The 27124-nt window shown below is 52.7% G+C and overlaps 3 protein-coding genes and 1 long non-coding RNA gene across 5 annotated transcripts; all 4 read left to right on the top strand.

Annotated features, from left to right (window-relative positions):
* Nucleotides 1-3696: 3696 nt before the first annotated feature.
* On the top strand, nt 3697-10093 carry Arid3c (AT-rich interaction domain 3C). Its single transcript, XM_006985965.3, has 7 exons — nt 3697-4420; nt 6150-6222; nt 7951-8134; nt 8240-8529; nt 9060-9242; nt 9465-9554; nt 9993-10093. The coding sequence occupies exons 1-7, from the start codon at nt 4112-4114 to the stop codon at nt 10091-10093; spliced, it is 1230 nt and encodes a 409-aa protein (XP_006986027.2). The 5' UTR covers nt 3697-4111.
* A 1116-nt stretch (nt 10094-11209) lies between these two features.
* Dctn3 (dynactin subunit 3) lies at nt 11210-19936 on the top strand. 2 transcript variants are annotated; one of them, XM_016004554.3, is made up of 7 exons: nt 11210-11371; nt 13339-13423; nt 14408-14494; nt 17420-17503; nt 18542-18600; nt 19394-19481; nt 19593-19936. In XM_016004554.3, exons 1-7 carry the CDS (start codon nt 11276-11278, stop codon nt 19616-19618), a joined length of 525 nt encoding a protein of 174 aa, XP_015860040.2. In that variant the 5' UTR covers nt 11210-11275; the 3' UTR covers nt 19619-19936. The 2 variants fall into 2 exon arrangements, with proteins under 2 accessions (XP_015860040.2, XP_006986026.2); XM_006985964.4 differs by having other exon boundaries at nt 11212-11371; nt 19394-19453; nt 19623-19936.
* Nucleotides 17515-18510, top strand: LOC143271832 (uncharacterized). Its single transcript, XR_013049060.1, has 2 exons — nt 17515-18301; nt 18356-18510. It is a non-coding gene; the product is annotated as an uncharacterized LOC143271832 (long non-coding RNA).
* Nucleotides 19937-21168: 1232 nt separating the features above from the next.
* On the top strand, nt 21169-22736 carry Rpp25l (ribonuclease P/MRP subunit p25 like). Its single transcript, XM_006985963.4, has 2 exons — nt 21169-21291; nt 21925-22736. Exon 2 carries the CDS (start codon nt 21963-21965, stop codon nt 22452-22454), a length of 492 nt encoding a protein of 163 aa, XP_006986025.1. The 5' UTR covers nt 21169-21291; nt 21925-21962; the 3' UTR covers nt 22455-22736.
* Nucleotides 22737-27124: the final 4388 nt, after the last annotated feature.

Genomic DNA, 27124 nt, shown 5'->3' with positions numbered 1-27124 from the left:
GATATTGTTCACATTGGTTGTAGTTCCATCTTATCTAGGTCATTATCCCTCATTACTCCTGGACAATATTTGATAACCATTCTTTGTATATAGTCTTGTATTAGGTTAGAACCTTCTTACTTAGACAAAAGGGGGAGATGTAGTGGGTAGCCATTCCAGCTTTGACATGGAAGTTCCAACTCCCATTGAGGCTTCGGTAACTGTCACGCCTACAAGGCAGAGCCGAGAGAGGACCCTGAAGACCTAAGATCCGGATGCGCTGGCTCTCTTGGTTCCTGGACCCTGGACACTGGAGGTAGACTGAGCAGAGTTCTCCAGAGAACACCGCCGGACTGTGCCACACCTTTCCCAGACCCTGTAACCTATCCCTTCACTTGTGAGTTACCCCACAAAATAAACCTCCCTTTTAACTATGTGGAGTGGCTTTAATAATTTCACCAGGAAGCACCCATACATATAAAATAAAATAATTTAAAAACCTCATAAACAAGGAGAGTCTCTCTCTCTCTCTCTCTCTCTCTCTCTCTCTCTCTCTCTCTCTCTCTCACACACACACACACACACACACACACACACAGAGAGAGAGAGAGAGAGAGAGAGAGAGAGAGAGAGAGAGAGAGAGAGAGAGATAAGGATTCTTGAATCCCTGTCCATAAAAACATAAGAAAATAAGCAGTATTTTTTGTTTGTTTGTTTGTTTGTTTGTTTGTTTCAAGTTTCTAAACTAGGGAGAGTGGTAATTTGCTACACTAATTTTTCTCCTCCTGATACTGGGGATTTATCTTAGAACCTTAAGCACTGTAGCCAAGTACCCTACCATTGAACTACATCTACAGTCTTCTTCTTACCTTTTATCTTGAAACAGACCCCACCAGATTGCTCAGGCTGACTTTGAACTCACTCTGTTATCCAGGCAGGTCTTTAGCTTGGTGATCCTCCTGCCTCAGCCTCTCAAGTAGCTGGAATTACATGTCTGTGGCTACCAGACCCAGCTCCAATTGCATACAATACCATGTCACAGTGATGCTGTTTTATTCAGACCTGTGTCCAACAGTGCCTGCCATTAAGCACTCAATAAATGAGTGTTGGTTTTTGAAGATCTGGGTCATTTTGTCTTGTCTCTGAGGTATAGGAAGCCTGTATGTGGTGGGGGTAAGAGGCAGCCTTTCCTTTAAAGCCAGATCCCAATTGGCCTTATTCCTCCCCTTCACTCCTTCCTAGCTGTAGTTTTTGTAGTTTGATTCCTGGTATTTGGAGGTGAGGGGGGATGCCTATTTCCATGCCCCCTCCCATTAAGGCCCACAAAAAGTCATCTCCAGTGTCTTAGAACTGGAATTTCCCCAACCTAGTACCTACGTTCCCAGGAAGAATCTTACATCCCTCTCTCCGGATACCTCTAAGCAGCCAGTGGAAGCTAGGAGAGAAAGGAGCAAGCTGGACTCTGGAGTTCCGTACATACATCTCTACCCTTTACCCTCCAGTCATCCACAATACTGAATTTGTGACAAAATGTGTTAATGTGTGAACAGAGGGCCCAGAGTGTGGGTTTGGGGGACACTTGTGAGGCTGGGCGGGGCCATGGTCTGGAGTTTATTAGCTGGATTTCCCCATAGCTAATGCACCCCTCTATGAGTCCAGCATGGTGGAGCGGGGTGCTCTGCAGCAGAGAGACATCTTCAGACATCCATGAAGACGGGGTGAGGACATCTCAGTACTGAACATGAGTGGATCGCCAAGGATTGGAGGGGTTGGAAGGGGATTGTAACTGGCTATGAGATCTGATACGTGAGGGGCAGGACACCGAGCCTTGCCAAAGGAGTGAACGGGATGACCATAGAGAGCAAGTACTCGGTACTACAACAGGAGCTGGATTTCAGAAGAGGGTGGAGGGTAGAGGCAGGCAATCGGGCGTGGCACCAGAGTGAGTGGTGGTCTGGGGTCAGGGCAAGCTGAGACTAAGAGGAGCTAGCCAACTGGAGGAGAATGAGGGAGGAAAGAAATGTCACACCAGATTCCTGCCATGTAGGGGCATGTTTGTCCCGAGGCATATGTGCCCCACTGGGTGTAAAGTCTGAGGATAGAGTTTGGCCCAGTTGCGTAGCCATTCAGGTGTCATCCCTACAGACATCTGCTGCTCACAGCTTATGGAGATCCTCATGCTTTTGGCAGGTAGGTCTCCTTGACCACAAAAAGAATGTGTGTATGAGGGTACCTGAGAGGAACAGGGACAGGCAGCTCAGAGGAGAAATTGGGCCGGCCAGTCAGAACTCCCCAAGCAGAAACAGCATCAAAGAATTGGGGGGGGGGGGCAGGGACAGGCCCAGGGCAGTTGGCTCAAGGAGTCTGGACAAACAGATTTGGAAGTCAGGGATACATGTGTGGAGAATGTGTGTGAATGGGCAAATTGCTGATCACTGGAACAAAACAGTGCGAAGCCAAGAGTCATAGTACTCTATATGTGCTTGGAAATCCTTAAGAGAATGTCAAATGAGGTTTTTAAGAAGAGAAATGTGTATGCCCGTATATCTCATACAGTGTATCCTGGTGTAGGTGTGCAGGCAATACAGACACCCCTGAGTGTGTAAGTGCACAGATATGGAACTACTGGTATATGCATCCCTGTGTACAAACTGGCACACACTTGCACTTGGAGATAGGACGTGAGCAGAGCTCGAGGCAAAGCTCCATTCTGTCCAGGTGTTCCACATTCACCCCATTATCCAGCAGAGCCATTCTGTGTGATCACAGCTTGCCCAGGCCCTTGACCTCTCTAGTGACCTTTAAACGGAGTGTGTAAGATTGGGCCTGAATTTGTGACAAAATGTGTTAATGTGTGAACCGAGGGCCCAGAGTGTGGGTTTGGGGGACCACTTGCGAGGCTGGGCGGGGCCATGGTCTGGAGTTTTCTAGCTGGATTTCCCCATAGCTCTCCGGCGCCCCCTCCCTTGAGCCTAGCTATAAGGAAGGTGGGAGACACCTGTTGGGGGGCTAAGAGGGGCCGAGCCCACCCTGGCCTCTCCCGCTGCGCCCTCCCGCCAGCGCCCGCCCTGCTGGGCTCGGGTCCCGCCCCCGGGACCGCAGGCAGCCGAGCGACCGCCAGTGAGCGCACCGCGGTCAGAAGAGCGCAAGGCGGCAGGAGCGCACAGCGGGGACCCTGCGCAGGGAACCCAGCTGAGACCGGAGCCGCCCGGAAGGCGGCGGAGCAGAGGGACCGCCGTGGAGACACCGGGGGCTTCGGGCGGTGCCAGGCAGGTGAGTGTAGCTGCAGAGCGTCCGGAGCCCGGGATCCAGGCGCAGTGACCCGCCGCCCCGTGCCCGTCTGGTCCTGTCCCTGTCCCAGACCCAGGCACTGCTGCCCTCTTCCCGTACCTCTTCGGTTCTTGATTCTTGTCTTTTACCTTTCTATCCCATTTTCCCATCAGTGTCCTCGGTTTTCTGACTCTTTCTGGTCTTTTCTCTCTCCTGCTGCGTCGGTCTTCCCGCGTCTCTCTCAGCCCATCTTGCTGTTTCTTTTCAGCTGTCTGTCTGTCCCTCTTTCTTAGGTATTTTATCTCCTGATGTTCTCTCTCTCTCTCTCTCTCTCTCTCTCTCTCTCTCTCTCTCTCTCTCTCTCTCTCTCTCTCTCTCTCTCTCTCCTTCCCTCTCACCCTCCTCTCTCCCTCCCTCCCCTTCTTGGTCCTCCTCAGCCTCTATGTCTCCCCACGGTCTCTCCCCAGTCTCTGTCTCAGTATCTCCTCGTCATTGTCTCTGTGAGTACGTGTGTGTATGTCACATCTCCCTGCAGCACTCTTCCTTGGTCCTTGCTACTCTTCCCAATCTGCTTGGCCTCTTCCTATCCCCAGGCTCTGGCCATTTCTGGCTGCCTAGGTCTGGTCTCTTGTGTCCTTGGCTCCCCTCTGCCCCTCTGTCTCTGTTCACTTGATCTGTTTGCCCTTTCCCTTATAACTCCATGTATGTCCCCGAAGCCATGCGTATCCCCCCTTGTGCTGTCGGGTGTGGGTGCAGCAAGGCCCAGCACCCATAATTCCCTCCCCCACAGACGGCCCTCTCCTCGGGGCCCCGCCTGGTACCAGGAGCCCCCCCAGCAGGGGGACTGCGCCTGGAAGCTGTAATGGAGGCCCTGCAGAGGCAGCAGGCGGCGCGGCTGGCCCAAGGGGTGGGGCCTTTGGCCCCTCCGCGCCTACCGCTTCCACAGCCTCCCCTGCTTGGCGCCCGGACCCTACCGGCTGAGGGGGCCTTGGGGGTGGTTAGGGCTGAAGAAGAGGAGGACGCTGAAGAAGAGGAGGAGGGAGAGGCACCCTTAGCAGAAGAAGAGGCAGCTGAGGAGAGCCATCTGGGAGCCCGGTGTCCCAACTCACCTTCCAACCAGCCCCCTGGTCTCCAACCACATGAGTGGACCTATGAGGAACAGTTCAAGCAGGTAGGAACCCTCTCTCCATCACTGCGAGGCTGGCCCTCTTTCCTCCCCTCTGGCAAAAGTGGTCCACGCGTCCCTACCAGCCTCTGCAGGGTGTAAAAAAAACGGACCGAGAGAGATAAGAGGACTGGAGGATGGATAGTGATGAGTCAGGAGAGACACCCATGGAGACATGCAGAAAGTGCACAGGATTCACGAAGAGATCGAGGAGATCCCAGAAACATGGGTACTGGCAGTTGGAGGCCATTGATGAGTTGAAACGGAGGTAGAATGGGTGTAAAGGCCTTTGAGGATTCCATGGCACCATTACCCCATCTACCCTCTCACATACCAAGTCACCAGGACCAAAGGGAGTGTCTCGGGCTGTCTACTGTCTTTGGAAGGAGAAGAGAGGCTGCTGCTCCTTTTGCAGGCTGGTGTACCCATCCTCTTTCCTGCCACACTGCTTTACCATCCAGTTTTTCCCCCTGGCCTAAGTTCCATGGATGTGAGTTCCCAGCTTGTGCTGCTCACTTCAGCAGGGTGTACCTGAGGGCCCCTGTGCACACTGGGCCCTGCCAGTCTTCAGGTACATGACCTTAGGCTGAACCTTCCAGTGTTATTCTAGGGACAGCAGGTCAGGCTGTCACCATGGTGTTACTCAGGGCTGTGATTCCCAGGTGTGCCGTTCTGGTGGTGTTGCTCATAGGGTGTTGGTTTGGGGTATTTTCTAGAAGTACTAATTTGTAGCTAGTGTTCTGTGGCATTAGGTGTAAGACCAGGAGTGTCACTCAGGGTCTTGTTACCCTGGAGATTCGTCTCTAGGGGCTGTTTCTCTAGGGCATTGTTCTGAACTTACGACTGAGAAAGTGTGGGTGTCATTGTAGGTACCCAGGTGAGACTTAGAGCTCTGGGTCATGTGTGTGTGGCTCCAAAGCTGGGTCTCTGGGGTTTGATACTCATGGGAGGATTTTACTTCGAGAGTCATTATTGAGGGATGGAATGTTACTGTATGTGTGACTCATAGCAAGCTGAGGCTGAGAAACTGTTACTCTGGATCAATGACTCCATGATTCTGGAACTGTTCGTTTTAGACTTGGGAGGTGATGTTGGAGGCGGTGATGACCAATAGGTTATGTTCTGACATCTTAGGTTCTGTGTGTCATGTGGCCAGTGCCTGTGTGATAGCTTCTACAGTAGTCACAGTAACCCCCTCCGGAAGGAGATCAGACAAGATGGCGCCTATAAGGAGTTCCCCAGCATCCTTCCTGCCTGAACTCACCCTAGTTCCTATCCTGGCCCACAAGCATCTGAACTGCATGAAGCCCTTATACAGATTAAGGGGAATGAACAAATGCCTCAGATACCCATCAGTCTCCGGGGTCGGAGCACAGCCCCTGCCTGGCTTCCCTCCTGGGACTCTGAATGTCCATCCTCAGGATGGTCAAGTCTCTGTCCCGAGGAACAGGCTGAGCCACTGAAGTACCTTCCTGCTTTCTCCCCCACCCGCACCCCCATATTTGCCAGATGCAAGGTTTGAGACATTAGGGTACCACTAGCTAGGATAGGTCTCTTGGATGGATTAGATAAAGGCACCCTGCCTGCCCCTGGGGGTCAGTCTGGGGCCAGAGAAGTCACATTCAGAGTCCAATCACCCTTTCAGCTAGTGCTCTTGTCCAGCGTACCACCTGAATTGGGGTTCCGGGAGGGAGGGGGCCAGTGGAGCTGGAGAGTGACCTTGGCCCTTCCCCAGCTGTATGAACTGGATGCGGACCCCAAGAGGAAGGAGTTTCTGGATGACCTGTTTAGCTTCATGCAGAAGAGGGGTGAGTAGAGCGATGTGGGGGAGCACCCCGCAATTAATTTCTCCTGTTGACTACATTTGAGGAAGGAAGACCTCCAGGTGTAGTCCCCAGGTGAGGTCCTCCCTGCAGAGACCTGGGGTTGGTGGCTCCTGTCCTTGGGGCTCTCAATAGCATCTTTGACCTCTGACCCTGCCCCCTTTCTCCACCAGGAATAAATTAGTGCCCAACCCACAGGCAGGTTAATGAGTGTGAGATCAATTAGGAAGGTGGGAGGGGGAACTGGTCAGGACTGGCTTGAGATAGGAGGGTCCCAAGACTTAGGACCAACCAGAACGGTCGGTTGTGTACAGTACACCCTTCCTCCAGCCTTTTCTCCACTCCACTTCCTTTTTGCTTTAGCTCAGGGCACTGCCCACCTGCTCTGCAGAAGGACAGAATAGGATTAGACTGAAGGAAGGCTTCCCCGAAGGATGGTCTGGAGCCCTGAGAATTGGGCAGTGGAGAAGGAATTCCTCTCCAGAAAATCTCAGTGTTGAAAGAATACAGAAGGGGTCCAGGAGGGATGAGGGTGGGCAGCAGTCCATCACTTCCGCTTCTCCCCAGATTCATGGGACTGAACACTGACTCATTATCTCTCTCTACAAAGCTAATTAACTCACTCAGAGCGCAGCCTGATAAGCTGCTAATTAACTGGCTGCACTGCCCCCTCCCAGTACATCTTCTGGCCTAAGTCTCCCCAGTCCCCAACCCAATGCTCAGCAACCTTTTCTGGTCCCTTTCTTCCTAAGAGCCCTGTGCGAGGACCCCAGGCTTTCTCGCTCCCCAAGGAGACGTGGTCATGGTAGTCCTAGTGTTCCTTCCCTCTCTGCACCTTCCGGGGGACCTTCTCTCTCCTGGTAATGGGGTGGCGTGGTCTGACAGCCCTGCCCACACCCCGAGCTCTGCCTCCCTCTGCTCAGCTGCAGGGGGAGGAGGTCTCGCGGGGCCGATAATTTCCCCCCATTAATCAGGCCGCAGCTAATTGTTCGGGTCCAAAGGCGCCGGTGGAAGGGGCCGGGGATCGGTAAGGAATTAACTGGGGCCCATCGCTCAGCTCAGACAGGCCCCTTTGTCAGGGCTGGCTGGCGGGGGTGGCTAGGCTAAGGAGTTGACTGGCCCAGGCAGGAGCTGATTCTTCTGCACCTGCTGTCTGTCCCCTGGCTTCCTGCAGCCTCTGGGGAGCATTGCTCCTCAGTACATACGGAAGTCCTTCCTACAGTCAGCCCAGCAAACTAAAGTTTTCAGACCGAATCCATCTGTCTGGTAGATTAGTATGGCTTTTCATTTTTTTTTTACATATTTGGAAAATAGAGTTAAAACAGGCAAAACATTTGCAGGCTATGAGATTCTAATTTCAGAGCCTGTGAATAAAAGTTTCATTGGTGCACAGCCTTGCCTATCCTCTAGATCTTCTAAGGCTGTTCTCGGGGTACAATTGCGGAATTGGGTATTTATGACAGGTACCCTTTGGCCCACAAAGTCTGAATATTTACCTTCTGTCGCTTACAGGACAACTAAGCTGATTTCTTGTCTTGGTCTCCTGTCCTTCTTGCTACATGGGGGCTCTGCCTGTAATCCTACCCCTCCCCCGCAATCCTTTTGTGGGTCCTGTCCTTACCCAAGCCTCATGGAGATACCCTTCAGTCCCTTGAGATGATCTCAGACGAGGCCTAATCTTGGTGTCCTGATTTTCTACCCACTTCACACCAGGGACGCCAGTGAACCGGGTGCCCATCATGGCCAAACAGGTGCTGGACCTGTACGCGCTGTTTCGCTTGGTGACAGCCAAGGGTGGCCTGGTGGAGGTCATCAACAGAAAAGTGTGGCGGGAGGTCACACGCGGCCTCAGTTTGCCAACCACCATCACCTCTGCCGCCTTCACGCTACGCACCCAGTGAGGACAGCAGAGGGGCTGGGTGGGGCGGGGGAGTGAAGAGCGGGGCGGGGACGGGACCATCCGCTGGGTCCAGCCTCCCACCGCCCATCCGTCCGCCCTTAGGTACATGAAGTATTTGTACCCATACGAGTGCGAGACGCGGGCACTCAGTTCCCCAGGGGAGCTCCAGGCTGCCATAGACAGCAATCGGCGTGAAGGCCGTCGCCAGGCTTACACCGCGGTCCCGCTCTTCAGCTTAGCAGGGCCGACACCTCGGGGAGCTCCTGACCCCGCCTCGGGTCATGGCCCCACCCCGGCCGCGACCCCGAGCTGCCCGGGTCCTGCCCAGGGTCCTGCTTCTGGCTTGCCTGCGCAGGCGTGCGCTCAACTGAGCCCTAGCCCTGTAAAGAAAGGTGCGAGGGGAGAGGGCGGAGCTTGGGGGATTGGCGTCTCTGAGATCTATGCAAGCACTAACACACAGGGAATATCACAATATAGGGACTGGGGTGTGGAAGCATTGCCATACGAGAGCAGCAAGGTCTGACGGGGCTAGGAGGTTTGGGAACCTCTAAGTTAGTGATCCTGAGCCTTGAGACCCGTGGGGTCTGAAGTTCAGGAGAAGGTCCTTCATCCATGGCAGCTTTATTCCATAGCTGTTTACATAGGGGTCCCATTTGGATGTAGTTTGCTGCTCCCGTGACTTGGGTTATTTAACAACAAAGAGCAAGGAGAACTTGCACATTCTCTGACATACACCAGCCTAGACCAATATGCTGGACCTTTATATTCCACATCTTCAGAGCCTCTGAATGGGAGGAGAGACCGAACCTTTTACTCAGCCTGCATGACCTCTTTTGGCCCCAGGCTTAGGGGAGCATTAAATGCAAACACAGATTGGGTGGGCTAGAGGAGCCTAGTGACCTGAGGGTTTTTTTCCCCCCAGAGGAGACTGGGATTCCACCCCCTCGTCTGGCACTACCTGTGGGCTTGACCTTGGAGGCTGCACGGGAGAAGCTGGGACCAGAAGAGCCTCCAGAGAAGAGGGCTGTGCTGATGGGCCCCATGGACCCACCTCGACTGGGGGCACCTCCCAGTTTCCTGCCGCGTGGCAAGGTTCCTCTAAGGGGTGAGGAAGGGCCTTGGGCTTGTGTACCGAGGGAAGATAGACTTCATGTTGAAGGCGGTGCAGACAGATTCTGTTGTAGACAGCCACATAATTATGGTATGGGATTCAAGTGAGATGGGTGGGGGTGGGGGTGGGGGTGGGGGCTACTGTATGCATAAGGGAGGAGTCTAAGTGTGAAATCTGGTTCCCTAAAATGTGACTCCCCTGCCTTCTTCTGGACAGAAGAGCGATTGGATGGGCCCCTCAATCTGGCAGGCAGTGGCATCAGCAGTATCAACATGGCGCTCGAGATCAATGGGGTGGTCTACACTGGTATGGGTACTACAGGCGGTCTAACTGGCATGAAGTTGGGATTTAAACTGGCATGGGTATTTTAGATCTTCTCTACTAGCATGAGGTTCAGGAGTATCTGAACTTGCATGGGGGTCCAGAGGATTGTTACACTAAAAATGGGTTAAAGCAAAGGACTAGATGGCATGGGGTCCCAGCATGGTCTCTACGGCATGGTCGCCATGGATGTCTGCTTTGTTATGGGTCTGTGTGTTAGTATTTATTCTTTACCCACGTAAGGGTATCAATATTGGCATAGGAGCTTCTTACTGACCGGAAGGACTTGTTATCAGTAGTGTGTGGAAAGGGCTGTGTATGCTTCTCTAAGAATCCAGACACTTTTGCTCACCTTTTTTTGTTTCGGGTCCCACCCTCTCCTATTTATGTTTGCATTTTACCATCTCTTCACCCCTTTATCAGGTATCCTCTTTGCTCGACGCCAGCCTGTGCCAGCTTCCTTGGGTCCAACCAATCCTCCGCCTCCACCCTCTACAGGGGCCCCTTCCAGCACCTTGCCCTGAAAGCAGCTACCGAGAGCTAAGAGTCCCAATATCATTGCAGGGGAGAGAAGGTACCCTCCCACCTTGGTTCTTTCAGGATGTGATGCCCCCTCTGGGATCCGGTCCTGGGAGATGATAGCATGCCACCTCCACACCAAAGGGATTTCTTATTATGTTCCGTCTACCTCATTGCAAAAGGAGGACACCACCTCCCTGGCTGATTCCTGCAGCATCCGCCAAAGAGTTCTTCCCCCTTAACCCCTGTCGTCTCCTCATGTGACCCCTATGTTAATGTCATCTTTGGCACCCCACCTCTTTGAGTCCACTCTGCTCCTTTTCAGGGGGCAGGTTAAGGGTTGGAGTTGAATGTGAAGACGTCCCTTGGGTTGCATCTGGAAAATAAAGTTGTACTTGCTCCGTCTCGCGTGCCTCCTCTTCTTGTTTGGGTCTGGGAGGCGAAGGGTACACAGGCTACATTGAGCTGTCCAAGTGGAAGGCAGAAGAGCAAAGCTCTGTGAGAACAGAAGAGCACTTTTTAACAACAACAACAACAACAACAACAACAAAAAGCAGGCTTTCACTGTGTCGTCCCCTGGCGGGTCTTGAATTCACTGTGTAGAGCTGGCTGGCCTCAAACTTGCAGCCATCCTCCTGCTTCCTCTCCTAGTACCACCACCCAGAGCACGGACTCAGATCAGACTGGTGTTACGTCCTGACAATGAGAGGCTTAGGTGCAATTCACCTGAACCTTAAAAGACTCCAAAAATGTATGGTGTCTCCCCCAGGAAGCTGCCTGCTGATCAGTAGTGTGTGGCAAGGTATGTGTGTGGTTCTCGACGAATCCACACACTTTTGCTCATCTTTCTTGTTTTGGGTGGGTATGAACCTATCTTGGAATAGGGGGTGTATTTATACACGCACCTTCGGGGGATGGGGTGGAAGAGACTCTGTATCCTGGAATTAGAACACTAAAAGTCTTGACAACTAGGCCCTGGAAGCCAGGATAGGGCCAGGACCCAGAACGTTACCTAGGTAACCAGATTGCTTTGACATCGCTCCGGTCACTTCCGACAGCCAAAGACTAAATAGTGACGTCAGTTCCTGCAAGGAGCAACGGTGCCCTAGGATTGGCCAGACTTCTTATTTGGGCGGACGTCCCACCCTCCGGCTGTTTCGGGCGACTGAGGCCCGGCCGCAGAAGTGATGGCGGCTTTGACCGATGTGCAGCGGCTACAGTCCCGAGTGGAGGAGCTGGAGCGCTGGGTGTACGGGCCGGGCGGGACCCGGGGCTCCAGGAAGGTGAGCGGTCCGGTCCAGCGATCCGTTTCTGGGCCAGGGCAGGAGCGGTCCACTGGCCCTGCCCTCAGGACGGATGCAACCACTTCTGTTCCGTAGTTGACAGCCCAGTCTTTGAAATAACAAAGATCCGGGACCTCCTGGAACGAATCGGACGCTTGGGTTCCGTTCCCGAGGGGTTTGGGGTGAGCAGGGGCGGGGGGGGGGGGGCGGATGCTTAAGCTTCTTTGAGATGGACTCAGTGACAACTTTTACTAAAACCCCACCCTTGCGCTCACCGGCGCGCTAAGGAGACCAGACAAATTCAAAAACTGATTAATGGGAGTTTCAGTAAGAGCTGAAGGCCGCAGTGGAGTGTGGTTCTGGAGCCCTGAGAAATTAATTGCTAAATGAATTGCACGGGGACAGGACCCCTCTAGGCTGAGCACAGGTGGATAAAGAAGCCTGCAAGGGATGAAAGTTGCGATCTGAGCAGGCCCAGATCAGGAAGGTTAGGAACTGAGTCCTAGGTATTCAGATGTGGGCGAACATAGTGTCTGAATTCTCTGACGGAAAGCTTGGGTGCCCTTAAATCCCTTTTTACGATGTGTGAACCATTTACTGGAGAACTTCTGGTAGGGTCAGGAATGCTCTGGAGCTAAATACATCAAAGGCGTGTGTACTTTTTGTAAACTTGTCACCAGCAGACTATGTTCCAACTTGAGAACCAACTTTTCAAAACACTTTTCCCTGGGCCGGGGCGGTGGTGGTGCACGCCTTAATCCCAGCACTCAGGAGGCAGAGGCAGGTGGATCTCTGTGAGTTTGAGGCCAGCATGGTCTACAGAGCTAGTTCCAGGACAGGCTCCAAAGCTACACAAAGAAACCCTGTCTCAAAACAAAACAAAACAAAACAAAACCACTTCCCCCCTTTGGTATCTATGACCCTCTTGATTTTCCTTTATCTCTGGCTGCTACTTTCTGTCTTATTTGTGTGCCTCCCCCACCCCCAGCCCCCAAGTATTTGTCCCTTGAATATCAGCACTCTCCACCTTCTGTAAAAACAAAAACCTTGACAACTCTCTCATTTCCTCAGCCTCACACTCTAGCTGACCTGACTATTGGAATATTGTATTCTTCAGCCTAGGCAGGCTCATTCACATCCATAGTTTCAGTTACTCGTTGGGTGTCATTATGTTTCCAGTGTGTATCTCTGTTCTGGATTTTCTGTTCTGAGAACCTGACTGCTGTTTCTCCGCTGGTCTTGTCCACTGGGATATCCCATGGACATCTCAGGCTCAAACCCTTAAGTCTTAACTGTTCTCTGCCCTAAGCTGATCCTCTGTATTCTCTAAGATGGGGACTGCACTGTCTTTGGGATCCCAGTGAGCCTTTCATCTCCTCTACTAGACTTCATAGAGGGAATGGGGCTAGAGGTAGGCCAGCCAGTCTGTTCTCCAGCCTTGAGCTAAAGAACTGGGTGAGGACATTTGCATATTTCATGCCCAAACCCAGGACTTAGGAACCAGGAAATATATAGTATGTAAGGGTGCCCCGTTAACCCTAAATTCGTTCCTTACCTCCCCAATCAGACACTGCCACCCCCATCCCACCAAGGATAACATGACTCGTTCCCTCTCCTTTCACATGAAAGAGTTCCTAGAGGTGAGACTGTGCCGTCTATAATGCAAGAGAAGGGAGACTAAGCTAAATTACTGGAATTCAGAGGCTCAAAAGTCCAGAGAAACGACGGTTCTTCCACATCTTTTTTTTTTTATTTTTAATTAATTAATTTTTTTAGATAGGGTCTTTATTAAGTAGCTTTGGTTGTCCAGAACTTGCCATGTAAACCAGGCTGGCCTCGAACTCACAGAGATCCACCTGCCTCTGCCTCCCGAGTGCTGGGATTAAAGGCGTGCGCCCTCACATCCGGGTTCTTCCAAGCCTTAAGCCCAGTGGTACACCTTGGAATTAACCTCTGCTTCCTCTCAGGTGGCTGACGGTCTGGTCAAGGTGCAGGTGGCTCTAGGGAACATCGCCAGTAAGCGGGAGAGGGTGAAGATCCTCTACAAAAAGAGTGAGTGCTTGCAGTAGGTGTCCAGTTCGCTCTGCCTCCCTGTCCGCTTCCCAAAGCCTGCCCCTGCCCTTCAGCCAGTGTGTGGCCAGAATAGCCCCTGGAGGATGGAAGGCATGCTGCTGCTGATGTGGTAAACCAGGGTGTGCTTCCTTAGGGATAAATCCCAAGCCTGTGCCCAGTGCCCAGAGTTGTAGGCTGAAAGTTCTTCCACAAAGCTTCCCTTGGTGCAGGAGTGGGATAGGGAGCGACATTCCTCTAGGCAAGGTTGGTTTAGCCAGGCATTTTCAGTTATTGTAGCTAGTCATTTTTCAGCAACTAGAAATTAGACAAAACCCTAGCTTGTCTTGTAGCATTGAGAAAGGTACCTTGGTAAGAATAGGTCAGTGGGAATACTCGGGGGGTGGGGGGTGCGGGAGGGGGCAGTGCGGCTGAGTGGTGGCAGGTGTGTGTGTGTGTGTAGGCTGGGGCGGGGGTAGAGGTGGGGGGAGGGAGAGGGGTCTTGGGGCAGAGTGGTCACAGTACTTGTGTTTCAAGCTCCAAAGCATGAGGTCAACCAGCAGATGCTGATGATACTAGATGATCTGAGGAGTAAAGTGAGGGAAGCCGGTGGGTGCTGCTGATCCGGCACTGTGGTCAGCTCATAGCACAAGGATCTCCCCAAGGATTAGCACTCCCCAGACTTCATTCTCTCTCTCTCTCTCTCTCTCTCTCTCTCTCTCTCTCTCTCTCTCTCTCTCTCTCTCTCTCTCTCTCTCTGTGTGTGTGTGTGTGTGTGTGTGTGTGTGTGTGTGTGTGTGTGTGGTCAGAGGACAGCCGTGGGAGTCAGTTCTCCTTTCGCCATGTAGGTTCCAGGGATCAAACTCGGGTCACTAGACTTGGCAGCAATCCCCTCTACCTGTTCATCCACTTTGCCAGCCTCTGAGTTTCCTTTATAAAACAAGGTTCCATTTCTGTCTCTTTTTTTCTGTCCTGCTGCTTTGCTAGTTGAAGACCTGATCAAGTACCTGGATCCCGAATACATCGATCGCATTGCCATCCCTGATGCCTCAAAGGTGCAGTTCATCTTAGCAGGTAATGCTGGACTGTGTGCACAGGCACCTGAGGGTGTCAGCTGTGGAGGGGTCGGGCGGAGAGGGCCCCCCTCCTCTATCTTGTTCTACATGTAGCCTGTTATCTGCCTTCTTGAATGCTGGCCTGACTCTGGACAGAGGCCGGAGGCGATTCCGTGAGTTTTGTAGTCAGCACTGAGCGTAGTACACCTCTGGGTCTGCTGTAGACCACAGTGCCAGGCCTATGGACGCTACTTCAATACCCTGTCAAAGGCCCATCCCTAGGACTTTCTTTTGTAATCTTCCTCACTGCTCACTGGCAGAGGATCTTCCTGGAATGAGTGGGCGCAGAGAGCATTGCCATTCAGAAGGGAGAATAGCGGCCTGAGTTTCATCTTTCATTTTGTACAGTCTGTATCCTTTCTTCTTGTACATGGAGTCATAACAAGTTCCAGGGTGATGGGCTGGAGCACTCAGGCTGCTCTCTCACAGTCTCATGCAGTGTGCTTCCCGGGCTGCCATGCAGTGTGCTTCCACACAGTCTCACGCAGTGTGCTTCCCGGGCGGCCATGCAGTGTGCTTCCCGGGCGGCAGGGTGGCCATGCAGTGTGCTTCCTGGGCGGCAGGGCGGCCATGCTGTGTGCTTCCCGGGCGGCAGGGCGGCCTGCTGCTCTGGTTGGGCCCAGGTGCCTTTCGCTGACTTCCTTTTTTGACTGTTTTTCTTCACTCATTTCAGGAAGCTGTCTCAGCTCTTACAGCGTTTAGTATGCAGGTCACACACGAATTCTTTTGGCGAGAACTTTGCCCTTGACTGTAGTCTACACCAATGCCAACAGCATGCCCAGTGACACTGTGGCCCTCCCTGTTCTGCCATGATAACACAGGGCAATCCTTTCTGAACCGTACCTATTCCCTTGATGTCTACACTATCGCCCTGAGAGACTCACATATATGTGGTCAAAGGGACAACTTGGCGGTCGGTTGGTTGGCTTTCGTTTTTTTTTGTTTTCATTCTTTATTTATTTATTTATTTTTATTTAATTAATTAATTTTGGTTTTTCAAGACAGGGTTTCTCTGTGTAGCTTTGTGCCTTTCCTGGATCTCACTCTGTAGACCAGGCTGGCCTCGAACTCACAGAGATCCGCCTGTGTTAGTGTGTGTCTGAGTATAGGTATGTGCACGTGAATGCAGGTGCCCACAGAAGCCAGAGACATCATATCTCCCTGGAGCTGGAGTTAGAGGTAGTTGTGAGGCACGCAACGTGGGTGCTGGGAACCGAACTCGGGTCTCTGGAACAGCAGGCGCTCTTACCTGCTGAGCCGTTTCTCCAGCCCCACTGCTCAGTCTCTAAACGGTCTAGAGAACATACAGCAGGTTCCTCCCCTCCCCCTTTGCGTTTGCCACTTTGGCGAATTACGGAAGAGGGTCGCTCTCCCTGAAAGATCAGCATCTTCCCTGGGACAAATCTCTGGGAGTTCGGTATTCTAGGCAGAGATTCTAGTCGGTCATTCTAAGGGGGAGTTTTCTGAGCACCTGTATCCATTCCTTCATCCAAAAGCCATCACGCCAGCACAGTGGGTGTGTGTCTGGAGTCCTGAGTACTTGGGAGACTGAGGCAAGAGGATTACACGTTCAAGGCTAGCCTGAGCCAACATAACATGAACTGTGCCAAAAAAGGATAAGGAAGAAAAAAAATTGAAAGGGAAACAGAAAACATTCATTGACCACATGGTGTGAACCAGGCTTTATTCTGGGCACGAGATAAACAGTGGCGAATCAGAACATCTTAGTCCTCATGCACACAAGCAGGGTGGTTGTCCCTGTTTCGGGAACCTGGGTTTGAAACCTACCTGGGAGAATGATGGTTGTAGTATTGCACTGAGGACTGGGGAGAGGAGGGCAGCTCCTGCCGAGGGGCTATCAGAGTTCTCAAAGGGCTCCTAGATCCAGTGCCATGGCTCAGACACCAGGCTCAAGGACTCTTCCAGCCTCGCCATCCCTCCCTGTGCTCTGCCCCGGGAAGTAGGCATCCACCTACACATGGACAACTGCATGCTCTCCTGCATCCTCTTCTCTTCCTTTTTGTATGTTGTCCCATCTTTCCAAACATTTCCATCATATCATCTGGCCTGCTTATGAGCACCAATGTCTTCTTACTAGGATAAAATCCTAACACTAGCCAGGCGGCGGTGGTGCACACCTTTAATCTGGGCACTGGGGAGGCAGAGGCAGGTGGATCTCTGTTAGTTCGAGGCCAGCCTGGTCTACAGAGCAAGATCCAGGACAGGCACCAAAACTACACAGGGAAACCCTGTCTACAAAAACAAAAACAAACAAATCCTAACACTAGCCTTTCAGTCTACCGAACCTACCTTCCCAGCCAGCTCAGTGAGTTCTTTCTTCTGATTGCCAAGTATCCCTTTCTCCAGTCGTTTGTGCATGACAACCTCGCTCTCGAACACCGCCTGCCCTGTGGATTTCAGTGCACGAAGATCCTGCCACTCCACACTGCCTCTCCCATCTCTCTCAGCTCTCCCGCCATGTGTAATGACCTGTGCCCGTGAGGGCCCATGAGCAGCACCTGCCCAGCACAGTCTGCTGCATCTCCTTTCCGATCTTCCCTGGGGCCCTCGGCTTAGGGAAGCCAAGTCTGAAGTTGTCTCCTGTGGCCTGGGAGCACTTGCTCAGTGACTGGTGGGAGGCTGGAAGAGAAGGATCTGGAGTTAGGGGGCGGGGATTTGTAGAGACGGAGATGCTCTTAGGCTCAAGATGGGTCAGGCAGAGGCACCCAGGAAAGGCCAGGCGGGATGGGACTGAACACCTGGGAGGGGACCAGCGGGCACAGTTGCTGCCCAGAGCTCTGGGGCCCGGCCTTCCCCTGCTGGCACCTAGCTGTCGCGGTGGCCACGGCTGCTTCACCGCTGTCACCTTGTCTTTGTGCTACAGAGGAACAGTTCATCCTCGCCCAGGTGGCGCTCCTGGAACAAGTGGACGCCTTGGTGCCCATGCTGGACAGTGCTTCTATCAAAGGTACCCTGAGCGGTCACAGCTCCACTCTCGGGCGGGCGGGAAGGCGGAGGTGGGGCCGAGGCTTCCCTGTTCCAATGCCGGATCTGCTCCCTATCATTTTCTACCCTGTGGGTACCTGCCACCTGACTGTGGTTAAAATTCCAGAGTAAGAGCCCAAGCCCAGGGCCTTGGGCAGTTTGGGCCTAAGGACACCAGCAAAGCTCCAACAGTCCCAACTCTGGAGATTCCGTCGGCTTCCTGCCCCCTCAGTAGCTCTCCTTCCGGGTGCTGCAGGGTGCTGCAGAGCCCAGATGGTACTGTCAGAGCTCCTGCTGGGTGTGAGTTTTCCCTGCCTCACTGCCACAAGAGCCCCTGGCCCAGGCTCTGACAAGCAGGCAGCGGCTTTAATTGAATCCAGATATCCATCTTGTCTGTCTCTAGAGGTATTTCTCTCAGCTCCCTCTCCCTGCCCTGATCAACTACCCGCTTGAGTATCTGACAGCCTAAAGCCGCAGGCATAACACGGTGGCCACGGCTCTCAGTGTGGGAGCCCAAGGGGCCAGCATAGGGACCTGGTATTCATTCCCAGGCCTCCTGGGCTCCTCATCCCCTAGGCCAGGAAGACCTAGTCCTGCTGGGCTGAGAGCAAAACGGGGAGGGGCCTATAACAGGTAAAACTCTCTCTACTTGGCCCTGCTCATAGCAAGCAATACTGAGGACTTGAAGGTTCTGTCTTCTGGGCATCTGTTTTCCCCACCTCCACCCCACAGGTCCTGGAGTAAGGCTGGGGTGGGCAGGGAGCCCCACCCCACCCCACAGGTCCTGGAGTAAGGCTGGGGTGGGCAGGGAGCCCCACCACCACCCCACACACAGGTCCTGGAGTAAGGCTGGGGTGGGCAGGGAGCCCCACCACCACCTCCAGCTTTCAGGGGTCGATGAAGCCTGGCGTTTGTTTAGCTTCTCTACTCAATACTCTAATCCTGCCGACGACCTAATAGACTATTGAGCAGTCCCGGGGGAGGGCACAAGCATCACTGGGCAGTGTGTGTTGTTTTACAGCTGTTCCTGAGCACGCTGCCCGCCTGCAGCGCTTGGCCCAGATCCACATCCAGCAGCAGGTACGGAAGGAGGGAGGACTGGAAGGGAAGGTGGAGATGGGGCACCATGTCTGCCGACGCGCGCAGAACACACACACACACACACACACACACACACACACACACACACACACACATCCCTAGACCCGTGTATTGTCGCAGAGGAAATGCAGAGCTTTATGTTCTATCTCTGAATGCCCTAGAGGAGGGAAGGACTTGCCTAGGGCCACATCCAGGCCTCTTGCCTTCTATAATAGAGGTTGAAGTTAAGAGGTACCAAGTAATCCCTAAGAATTTGTTTTGACTGTGGGTGAAATATCTTTTCTCTGGTTCAGAGACTTTAGAAATGGGGGCAAAGGCTGGAGAGATGGCTTGTCTCTTAGGGTTACTTGCTCCTCTTGCTGAGGGTCTGGGTTCAGTTCCTAACACCCACATGGTCACTAAAAATCAACCTCTAACTCCAATCCCAGGGGATCTGACGCCCCCTTCTGGTCTTTTTGGGTACTGCGTGTACATGGTGCACACACATACAGGCAGAACACCCCAACACATAAAATAAAAAAATCCTTAAAAAACACAGGGACAGAAGAGGAGGGGATGTTAATGTGTGGAAGCCGCCCCTCCAGTTAGTCTTTGGGCTGCTGTTGGGGTCACCTGGCCTAGGACTGAAAGCGCCTGTTTTGCAGTTTGCTCCTTTTACTCTAGGTTATTCTAGCATGATCTTTTCTAGGTTTGGAGGGAATAATGAGGCAGGAAGTTGAGTGGGAGATGGGGCCTTATTCAACTCCTTTCTGAGCTGTTCTTCGGCCTACAGGACCAGTGTGTGGAGATCACTGAGGAGTCCAAGGCTCTCCTGGAGGAATACAACAAGACTGTATCTTTTGTGCTAATGGTCCTTAATGGTATTCTCTCCCCAGCCTGTTTCTCCTGCCCCTAGGGTGCTCATCCCATTCTCCTCCCTCCTGCCGCCACCCCTCTGGGCACATGCCAAACCTCTCTGCTTCCTCATTCAGACTGCTGTTGTTACCTTGACGTGTGACCAGACGATGCTGCTCTCCAAGCAGTTTGTCCAGTGGGATGAACTACTCGGCCAGCTGGAGGCTGCCAAGCAAGTGAAGCCAGCAGAAGAGTGACGGCTGCTTACCATGCCTGGCCAGGGAAAGGCGGGCAGGCTCCAGCACCCGGGGCCAAGCTGCCTGTATGAGGCAGGGACGGCTTTGTCTGCACTGAATTCAGAGACTGTCTGCCTGTGCTCAGTGACGGCTCTGAGGTCAGAGGTCAGGTCCCCTTAGAGTCATGATTTGCACTCCCATCAATGTATTTATTCCAATGACAATAAACTGTAGAGGCCACCGAAGGCGTGTGTCGGCTTGCTGATCTAGGATGGGCTTGGCTGTGAGAATCGGGGTGCTGAAGGGGAGAGCTGTCAGTCTCCATCAGGGTGGGACCAGGAGCTGTATTTCTGGTCTTTCTTGTGAGAGAACTCTCTCATCTGATTGATACTGTGGGGCATTGCAATATTTATTTATTCCACATTTGCCAACTGCTCTCTAAGTATCAGATCCTGTGGCAGGTGAGGAGGGCACAGGTAGGGTCATCTAATCCTTGTGTAGGGTTTGGGGGAGTGGCAGTCCTACCAGGTGGGCCCAGGGTGCCAGGACAGTCGTGGAGGAACAAGCAGGGACGCCCAGAGCCAAGGCAGCACAGCCTTGTGTCTGCCTAATACCAGTAGCCAGAGGGGAGCCCAGTAGGTTTGTTTGGATGTGGTAAGTTTTAGGATCTTGGGGAGGGGAGGAGGGGCAGGGAACCTTGATGAGAGCCAGGAGAAACAGTTAAGCACCGCGCTCCACCAAGCGTGTGCTGCCCTCTGGTGGTCTGAGGGAGTGCCTCGGCTCCTCCACCTGCCTGTAGACCACCCAATCCGTAGTGCTGCTGGCACGCAAAACGTAGCGTGTCTACAACGGTCTGAAACTAGCAGTCCATCCTAGACTATTCCATCCAAATGGTTGCCGACTCTAACCCCCAAAACTTCCTACGAGTTTTTACCAAGTTAATCTCTTCTCAATTTTTGCCATTTCGGTGGTTAATCAGCAAATCATTGGACAAATATTTTATAGTCTAGATACTGTGCTAGGCTCTGTGGGCACGCCCCTGCGGCGCAAGCGCGGATGGTGCAGGGTACAGGCCCTTCCCAGGGGCACCAGTGTCTGTTGCCCCCACTACCGGATCCTCCCAGCCTATACACCAATCTGCGGCCAATGAGTTTTGCACAAGCCATGGCTTAGTCCCTACTGAAGATCGCCAGGGTTGTCCAGTGCCCCAGGATGAGAACAAAGCTCAGAACCCCGTGACTAAGGGTCTCGCCTGCTTGTGTCCACCAATGTTTCCCCTTCACTGATGCAGTGTGTCAACAGGTGACGCGCGCCGTCCATCTTTTAAGGGCACAAATCCGCACCCTTCGGGCGCAGGACTCCTTCGATAGCCGTTCCTCTCCCGGGCAGGGCCCTCTGCAGGCACTGGCGTGCTCGGGCATCACCGCGCGGACCGCAGGGGGCCGCCGAGGTGCGGGTACCGGCCCCGCCGAGCCGCACGGCCTCCGGGGTTTCCCTCGGGCCCCGCCCCCTGCGTGCGCGGCCCCGCGGCCCCGCGCGCTCCCGGCCCGCGCGCCATCTTGGCCACTCCGGGAGTGTCTAACGCGGACTGTCTTCGGCGGTAAGAGCCAAATCCCGGGGGCTGGGGACTCAGGCGTGGGGAAAGCGGGTGTCTGCTGCCGGGGACAGCGGCCCACGAACGGGGAGCCCGCCAGGCCGCCCGCGATTGGTGCGAGCAGTCCTCTGTGCGAGCCCCCACTCGAGTTCCGGAATGGCCTGGCTCAAGCCAGCCTACCCTGGTAACCTAGGGCTGCGGTCTGCTCGGTCCGGCCCAGAGCCCGGAGGGGTTCTTTCTTTCGGGAGGGCTTTGTGAGAGCTCGTGGCTGTGCCCCGGGGAGCCTGGGTCTTAGTCCTGTTCCTTGGAAGCACAAAGTGAGGGACCCTTAGAAACCTAGTGAGGAGAGGCTCTTGTTCTTAGAAAGTTGAGGGTGAGGGATCCGGGACCTAGCCCCGAAGAGCTTGAGATGATGAAGGGTGGCCCTATCCCAGACAGCCTGGTTGGGGGTGTGTGGGAGGGGCATCTGGTGCTGTCCGCGTTTGAGACTCAGGGAAGTATTTAGAGAAGGGTCTAGGGATAGTTCTTGACCCCAGCCTTGAGAAGCTAGGGTGAGGGGCGACAGGACCATAACCTGGAGGGAGTGATGGAGGATGGACCTGGTCATATTCCTGCCACTCATCTGACCCCTTCCCCCAGTGCGCAGCCAGAGAGCTCACCCAGGCCACGGGAGCAGAATGGAACACTACCGGAGGGCTGGCTCTGTAGAGCTCCCAGCATCCTCACCAATGCCCCAGCTTCCTCCCGACACCCTGGAAATGCGAGTCCGAGACGGGAGCAAAATCCGGAACCTGCTGGGACTGGCGCTGGGTCGGCTGGAGGCGGGGAGCACGAGGCATGTGGTGTTCTCGGGGTCTGGCCGGGCCGCTGGAAAGGCTGTCAGCTGTGCAGAGATCGTCAAACGGCGGGTTCCAGGCCTGCACCAACTCACCAAGCTTCGTTTCCTGCAAACTGAAGACAGCTGGGTCCCGGCCTCACCGGACACGGGCCTGGACCCCCTCACGGTTCGACGCCATGTGCCTGCAGTGTGGGTGCTGCTCAGTCGGGACCCCTTGGACCCTAGTGAATGTGGCTACCAACCCCCAGGAGCACCCCCCGGCCTGGGCCCCATACCAAGTTCCGGCTGTGGTTCCAGACCCCGAAGAAGGACTCGGGACACCCGGTCCTGAGGATCTGTTGAGCCTGACTATGTGCTGGACCTGAATATCTGTGCCTTCTCTAAGAAGCGCTCGGGTGGCATTCAACATGCCAGCAGGGCTTGAGTCCACTGAAACCCTGCCTTCCCCTCCCCCTGGAGTGTGGGATGTCACTGCCATAAAGAATGACGGGTGTGGGGTCAGGGCTAAGCTAAAGACTGCTTGAGAAGGGCTTGCTCTGGCTCTGTCTGCAGCATATCTCACTTGCCTTTTTTGACATCCGTCTAGGGAAGGGAAATAAAGGTTGTGCCCATGTGTTTGGCCTGCTGTGTGTAAGTGGGATTGAAGGAGTGTGAGGCCTGCCTTTCCCGGAGCCCATGGGCTGGAGGCAGGAAGGGTAGGTAGAGGCTGGTGCTGGGTGGATCTGGTATCAATAGATTTCAAGCAGTAACCTGGATGGCTTTTTGCCACCTGCTTTAAGCTGGTTTGGGACTCGGCCAGGTCAGGCATTTCTCCCATCTGTGGCACATGTTTTAGTATAATGGGATCGTGAACTCAGGCTTTGCCTGTCACGGTTTTAATCCTGGCTCCCACTCACAAGTTCCTGCTTTGTAGTTTTGGATAAAGTTACTTCCTGGGCCTTAGTGCTCTCATCTGTAAAATGGGGGGTGCTTACCTCATCAGCTTTTTTTTTTTTGTTGTTGTTGTTGTTGTTTTGTTTTTTGTTTTTTTGATTTTTCGAGACAGGGTTTCTCTGTGTTTCTTTGCACCTTTCCTGGGACTCACTTTGTAGCCCAGGCTGGCCTCGAACTCACAGAGATCTGCCTGGCTCTGCCTCCCGAGTGCTGGGATTAAAGGTGTGTGCCACCACTGCCCGGCTTCATCAGCGTTTTTTAAAATAATTTATTTAAATTTATTTTATGTGCATTGGTGTGAAGGTGTCAGATCCCCTGCAACTGGAGTTACACACAGTTGTGAGCTGCCATGTGGGTGCTGGGAATTGAACCCAGATCCTCTGGAAGAGCAGCCAGTGCTCTTAACCCCTGAGCCATCTCTCCAGCCCCTCATTAGTGTTCTTGTAAAGAGGGTACATAGTTGACACTCAGAGACCACCTGAGTACTTGGTGCTATATAAATGATGTAAGTCACGTAAGTCTACAAGCATGCTCTTCTTATCTGGAAAGTGACCTCATTCCGTCATCTTTCTTTGGGTGGCATGCTTGCCTTTTCCCATTGCTCTGTTTTCCAGCCTCCCTTTGGCCGTAGATTCAGATTTAGTGCAGGCATCTGAAGAGAGAGCATGGTTATATTGGTCGTCAGCTGGCTTCGGGTGATAGAGTGGGATTGTAAGCAGCAGTGGTCTCAAGAATTGATCAGTTTCTCCAACGTATCTAGTCACCTGGATGTCCAATTACGAGCAAATAAAGTTGAGGCTCTTCTGGGTTCATGCTGTAGCAGGACCCAGCAAGTTGAAGGTGTTGGGAAGTTTTTCTGAGTCTGGGCAGGAGAGATTGGCATCATGGGAGAAAGAGTTGGGGAAATTCAGGACTTGATATGGGCTTTAAGGAGGGATGAGTGACCATAAGACCATAAGGAACCGTGGCCTGGACTTGAAGACGACATCCTTTGCTCTCCAAGGTCGGCTCTCCCACAGTGAAGAGGGTGTGTAGGGAAAGGCAGTGAGGAGGATTCGGGATATTGGGAGAAGTGAAATCTCAGTAGCTACTCTTCGAGGCCCTTTAAATACAGAGGGTCCCGAAACATCTAACGTAACTGGGGAAGACAGTTAAAACTGCTGTGACATGTTATACTGTCAACAACTGCCTGACCTCCATTCTTGTAGCTAAATCCAAGGCTTCAGCTCCTCAGCTTCTACCTACTGCTCTTGGTGACAGGGTATCACCATGCCTGCTCTGAGTAGCTTCACATGAGTATATCTTGCTATCAGCAGTTCTAAGGGTCCCAGGGTCTCCAGAACTTTGGGCCACATTCCCTTATAGGTTATTGAAAATTTTTGACCTAGCATCCCATCCTGATCACTTTGCTTTGGCAGGTTGAAGAGATCACATGTAATAAACACAGTAATTTATGCTGGAGGGGTGATTCAGTAGGATAGCTTTGTGAGCTCTGGAGATGAGAAAGGGACTCCCAATTGGGCTGCTTAATTAGAATCTGATGGTTCCAGAATGATGACTGGAGAGGAAATGTGAAGGGAAACACCTGTGGTCAGAATCCCTTAAGAGGACAGGTTCTAGGGAGCTTTCCCTAACCTTTGGCCCCTAGAGAGTCTGTGGCTGTGAGATCTTCAGGAGGAATGGTAAGGGAACCAGAGATGAAGCCTGAGCTCAGACTTAGGGGAGAACCTAGGAGTTGTACATGATTAAGGAGAAATGATCCCCATTTCTCCTTAATCCACTGTAATGTGGCTTCTGCTTCCATAATGCCTTATAAACGCTTTCCCTTGGGACAGAAGGTAGGGAGACGTGGGGGCAGCCTTTTCAAACAGTAGAAACAGCAGGGAGTTAGCTCAGCAGTTAGGAGCTCTGGCTGCTCTTCCAGAGAGAGGACCCAGGTTCAATTCCCGGCAGCTACATGGCAGTTTACCGCTGTAGTCCTCTGAGATCTGGTGCCCTCTTCTGGTGTGCAGATGTACAAGCAGACAAGACACCCATATAATAAATAAGAAAAAATAAAACACGTGTTCAATTACTAGGACCCACATGGCAGCTCACAGCTGTAACGCCAGTTCCAGGGCATCTGATACCCCCTTCTGCCCTCGGCCGGCCCCAGGCACGTGGTCACAGACATACGTGGAGGAGGCAGGGGTCAGTGAGATGGCGCAGAAGATGAAGTTGTCACCAAGCGTAACCTGATTTCAATCCCAGAGCCCGTGTGGAAGAAGAAAACTGACTTCCACACGTGGTTCTCTGGCCTCCATGCACGTGCACACATAGACAAGCAAATTTAAAAAAAAAAAGAAAAAAATTAAAGTAGGAACAAAGTTGACTTTCTGTAACAAGGGAAAGAGTTGAGGGCGGGCATGCGTGTAGCTGGTGTGGAGGTGACAGTGGGTCTGAGAGTTCAGAAGTCCTTTCTTCATGAAGCAAGACGTGATAAACAGGAATGGGAAGGGGGCAGGACGTCTGATAGAGTCGTTACAACAGAGGGATGGCACGATCCGGCAAGGCTAGAAGCCCTGGGTGGGCTGACGACTAGGAACTTGGGTGTCAGTAGCCGAGTGTGGGCTCCAGCAGTATCCAAAAGTCTGGTGAGGATGTCCCATGTGCCACGCGGAGAGTGAGACAGGAACACATGAAGAGTGAATAGCAGTGAGGTAGAGCCACGGTGCCCACGCTGAGGTGGAAGGGAGCTGCAGAGCGCAGGTTTCTGTGGCCTGGAGCCCTCACGAGCTCTCTGGAGTGGGTGAGATGGAGGGCCGCAGAACAGTAGGGAAGTGCAGCTGTATTAGTTCCATGGGGTTGTTATAACAAAGTGCCACAGGCTGAGCTTACAACAGCAGACTTGTGTCTCGGTCCCAGAGGCCAGCAGTCAAAAGGTGTGTTCCTATTTATTTATTTATTCATTTATTTATTTATTGGGTGTGTAGGCATGGGTGTGCCATAGCTCACAGAGGTCAGAGGACAACTGGCAAGAGTCATTTCTCTCCTTTCATCAAGTGGGACCCAGGGATCAAACTTAGGTCTCAGGCTTGGCAGCAAGTGCTTTACCCAGGGAGCAATCTTCCCGGCTCGGCCCCCTTTTCTGTAGTGCATGTTCTTCACCTTCTAAATATAATTTGATTCTTTAAGATAGTATTTTGGGGGACCTGGAGGGGTGGCTCAGTGGCTGAGAGCACTGGCTGTTCTTTCAGAGGACGCCAGTTTGATTCCTAGAAACCACATGGTGGTCCACAATCATCTGTAACTCCAGTCCTGGAGGACAACCAACGCCCCCTTCTGGCCTCCTCAAGCACCAGGCATGTATGTGGCACACAGATATAAACACAAGCAAAAACAAACAAACAAACAAAAAACATACACATAAAATTTAAAAAGTAAAGTATAAAGAGATAAAATATAACTTTTATTTATTGTCTCCTGGTTAGAGTGTGAGTTCCAAATGGGCAGATGTTTGCTTTATTCACTGAAGTAGCCTAGGAATCTCGAACACAATTTGCACACAGTAGATGTGCAGTAATCATTCAATGAAGGGATGAATGTTGGGCCTCCAAGTGTGTGGACACACCCAGATCTGACTGTCATTCCCTGTTCCCTGGGCCCTCCATTCCCAGATGAGAGGGTTAGATTCAGATTCATTTACAGAATAGCCTTAAAGGACCCTGCTGCCTGCTGTCTTTGTCCATTTTGGATTGGTTCTTGCATTCTGGATTCTGACCACACTGACGCCCCACCTCTTCCAAGCATCATTAGATTTCCTTCCTCTGATCTTTGTCCTAGCTGTTTCCCCTTCAAAATGGAGACTGTTCATAATCAAGACTTGGAAGTTCATATCTGTAACCCTAACATTTGGAAAGCTGAAGCAGGAGGATTGCCATCTGAGGCCATTTTGGGCTACGTAATGATTGCCAAACAGATGTCTCGAAATACCCGGAGAACTTCTACCTGCAGCCTCAAGGTGGCAGCATTCGCAAAGGCATAGCTCATCCACCCTCTCAATCTACTTTGCTAGAAGCCCCAAGATAG

The sequence above is a fragment of the Peromyscus maniculatus genome, chromosome 2, assembly GCF_049852395.1.
Source record: "Peromyscus maniculatus bairdii isolate BWxNUB_F1_BW_parent chromosome 2, HU_Pman_BW_mat_3.1, whole genome shotgun sequence".
Taxonomy (NCBI): Eukaryota; Metazoa; Chordata; class Mammalia; order Rodentia; family Cricetidae; genus Peromyscus; species Peromyscus maniculatus.
Note: the sequence above shows the minus strand (reverse complement) of the source record. Positions and strands in the feature narration are given on the sequence as shown.

Excerpts from the sequence above, each read along its gene's own strand:
- Arid3c (XM_006985965.3), top strand. The coding sequence starts at position 4,112 with ATGGAGGCCCTGCAGAGGCAGCAGGCGGCGCGGCTGGCCCAAGGGGTG. Across the intron at positions 8,135-8,239 it reads GCCTTCACGCTACGCACCCA|GTACATGAAGTATTTGTACC; the intron begins GTGAGGACAGCA and ends GTCCGCCCTTAG. Across the intron at positions 9,555-9,992 it reads CAATGGGGTGGTCTACACTG|GTATCCTCTTTGCTCGACGC; the intron begins GTATGGGTACTA and ends CCCCTTTATCAG.
- Dctn3 (XM_006985964.4), top strand. The coding sequence starts at position 11,276 with ATGGCGGCTTTGACCGATGTGCAGCGGCTACAGTCCCGAGTGGAGGAG. Across the intron at positions 11,372-13,338 it reads GGACCCGGGGCTCCAGGAAG|GTGGCTGACGGTCTGGTCAA; the intron begins GTGAGCGGTCCG and ends GCTTCCTCTCAG. Across the intron at positions 14,495-17,419 it reads GGTGCAGTTCATCTTAGCAG|AGGAACAGTTCATCCTCGCC; the intron begins GTAATGCTGGAC and ends TTTGTGCTACAG.
- Rpp25l (XM_006985963.4), top strand. The coding sequence starts at position 21,963 with ATGGAACACTACCGGAGGGCTGGCTCTGTAGAGCTCCCAGCATCCTCA.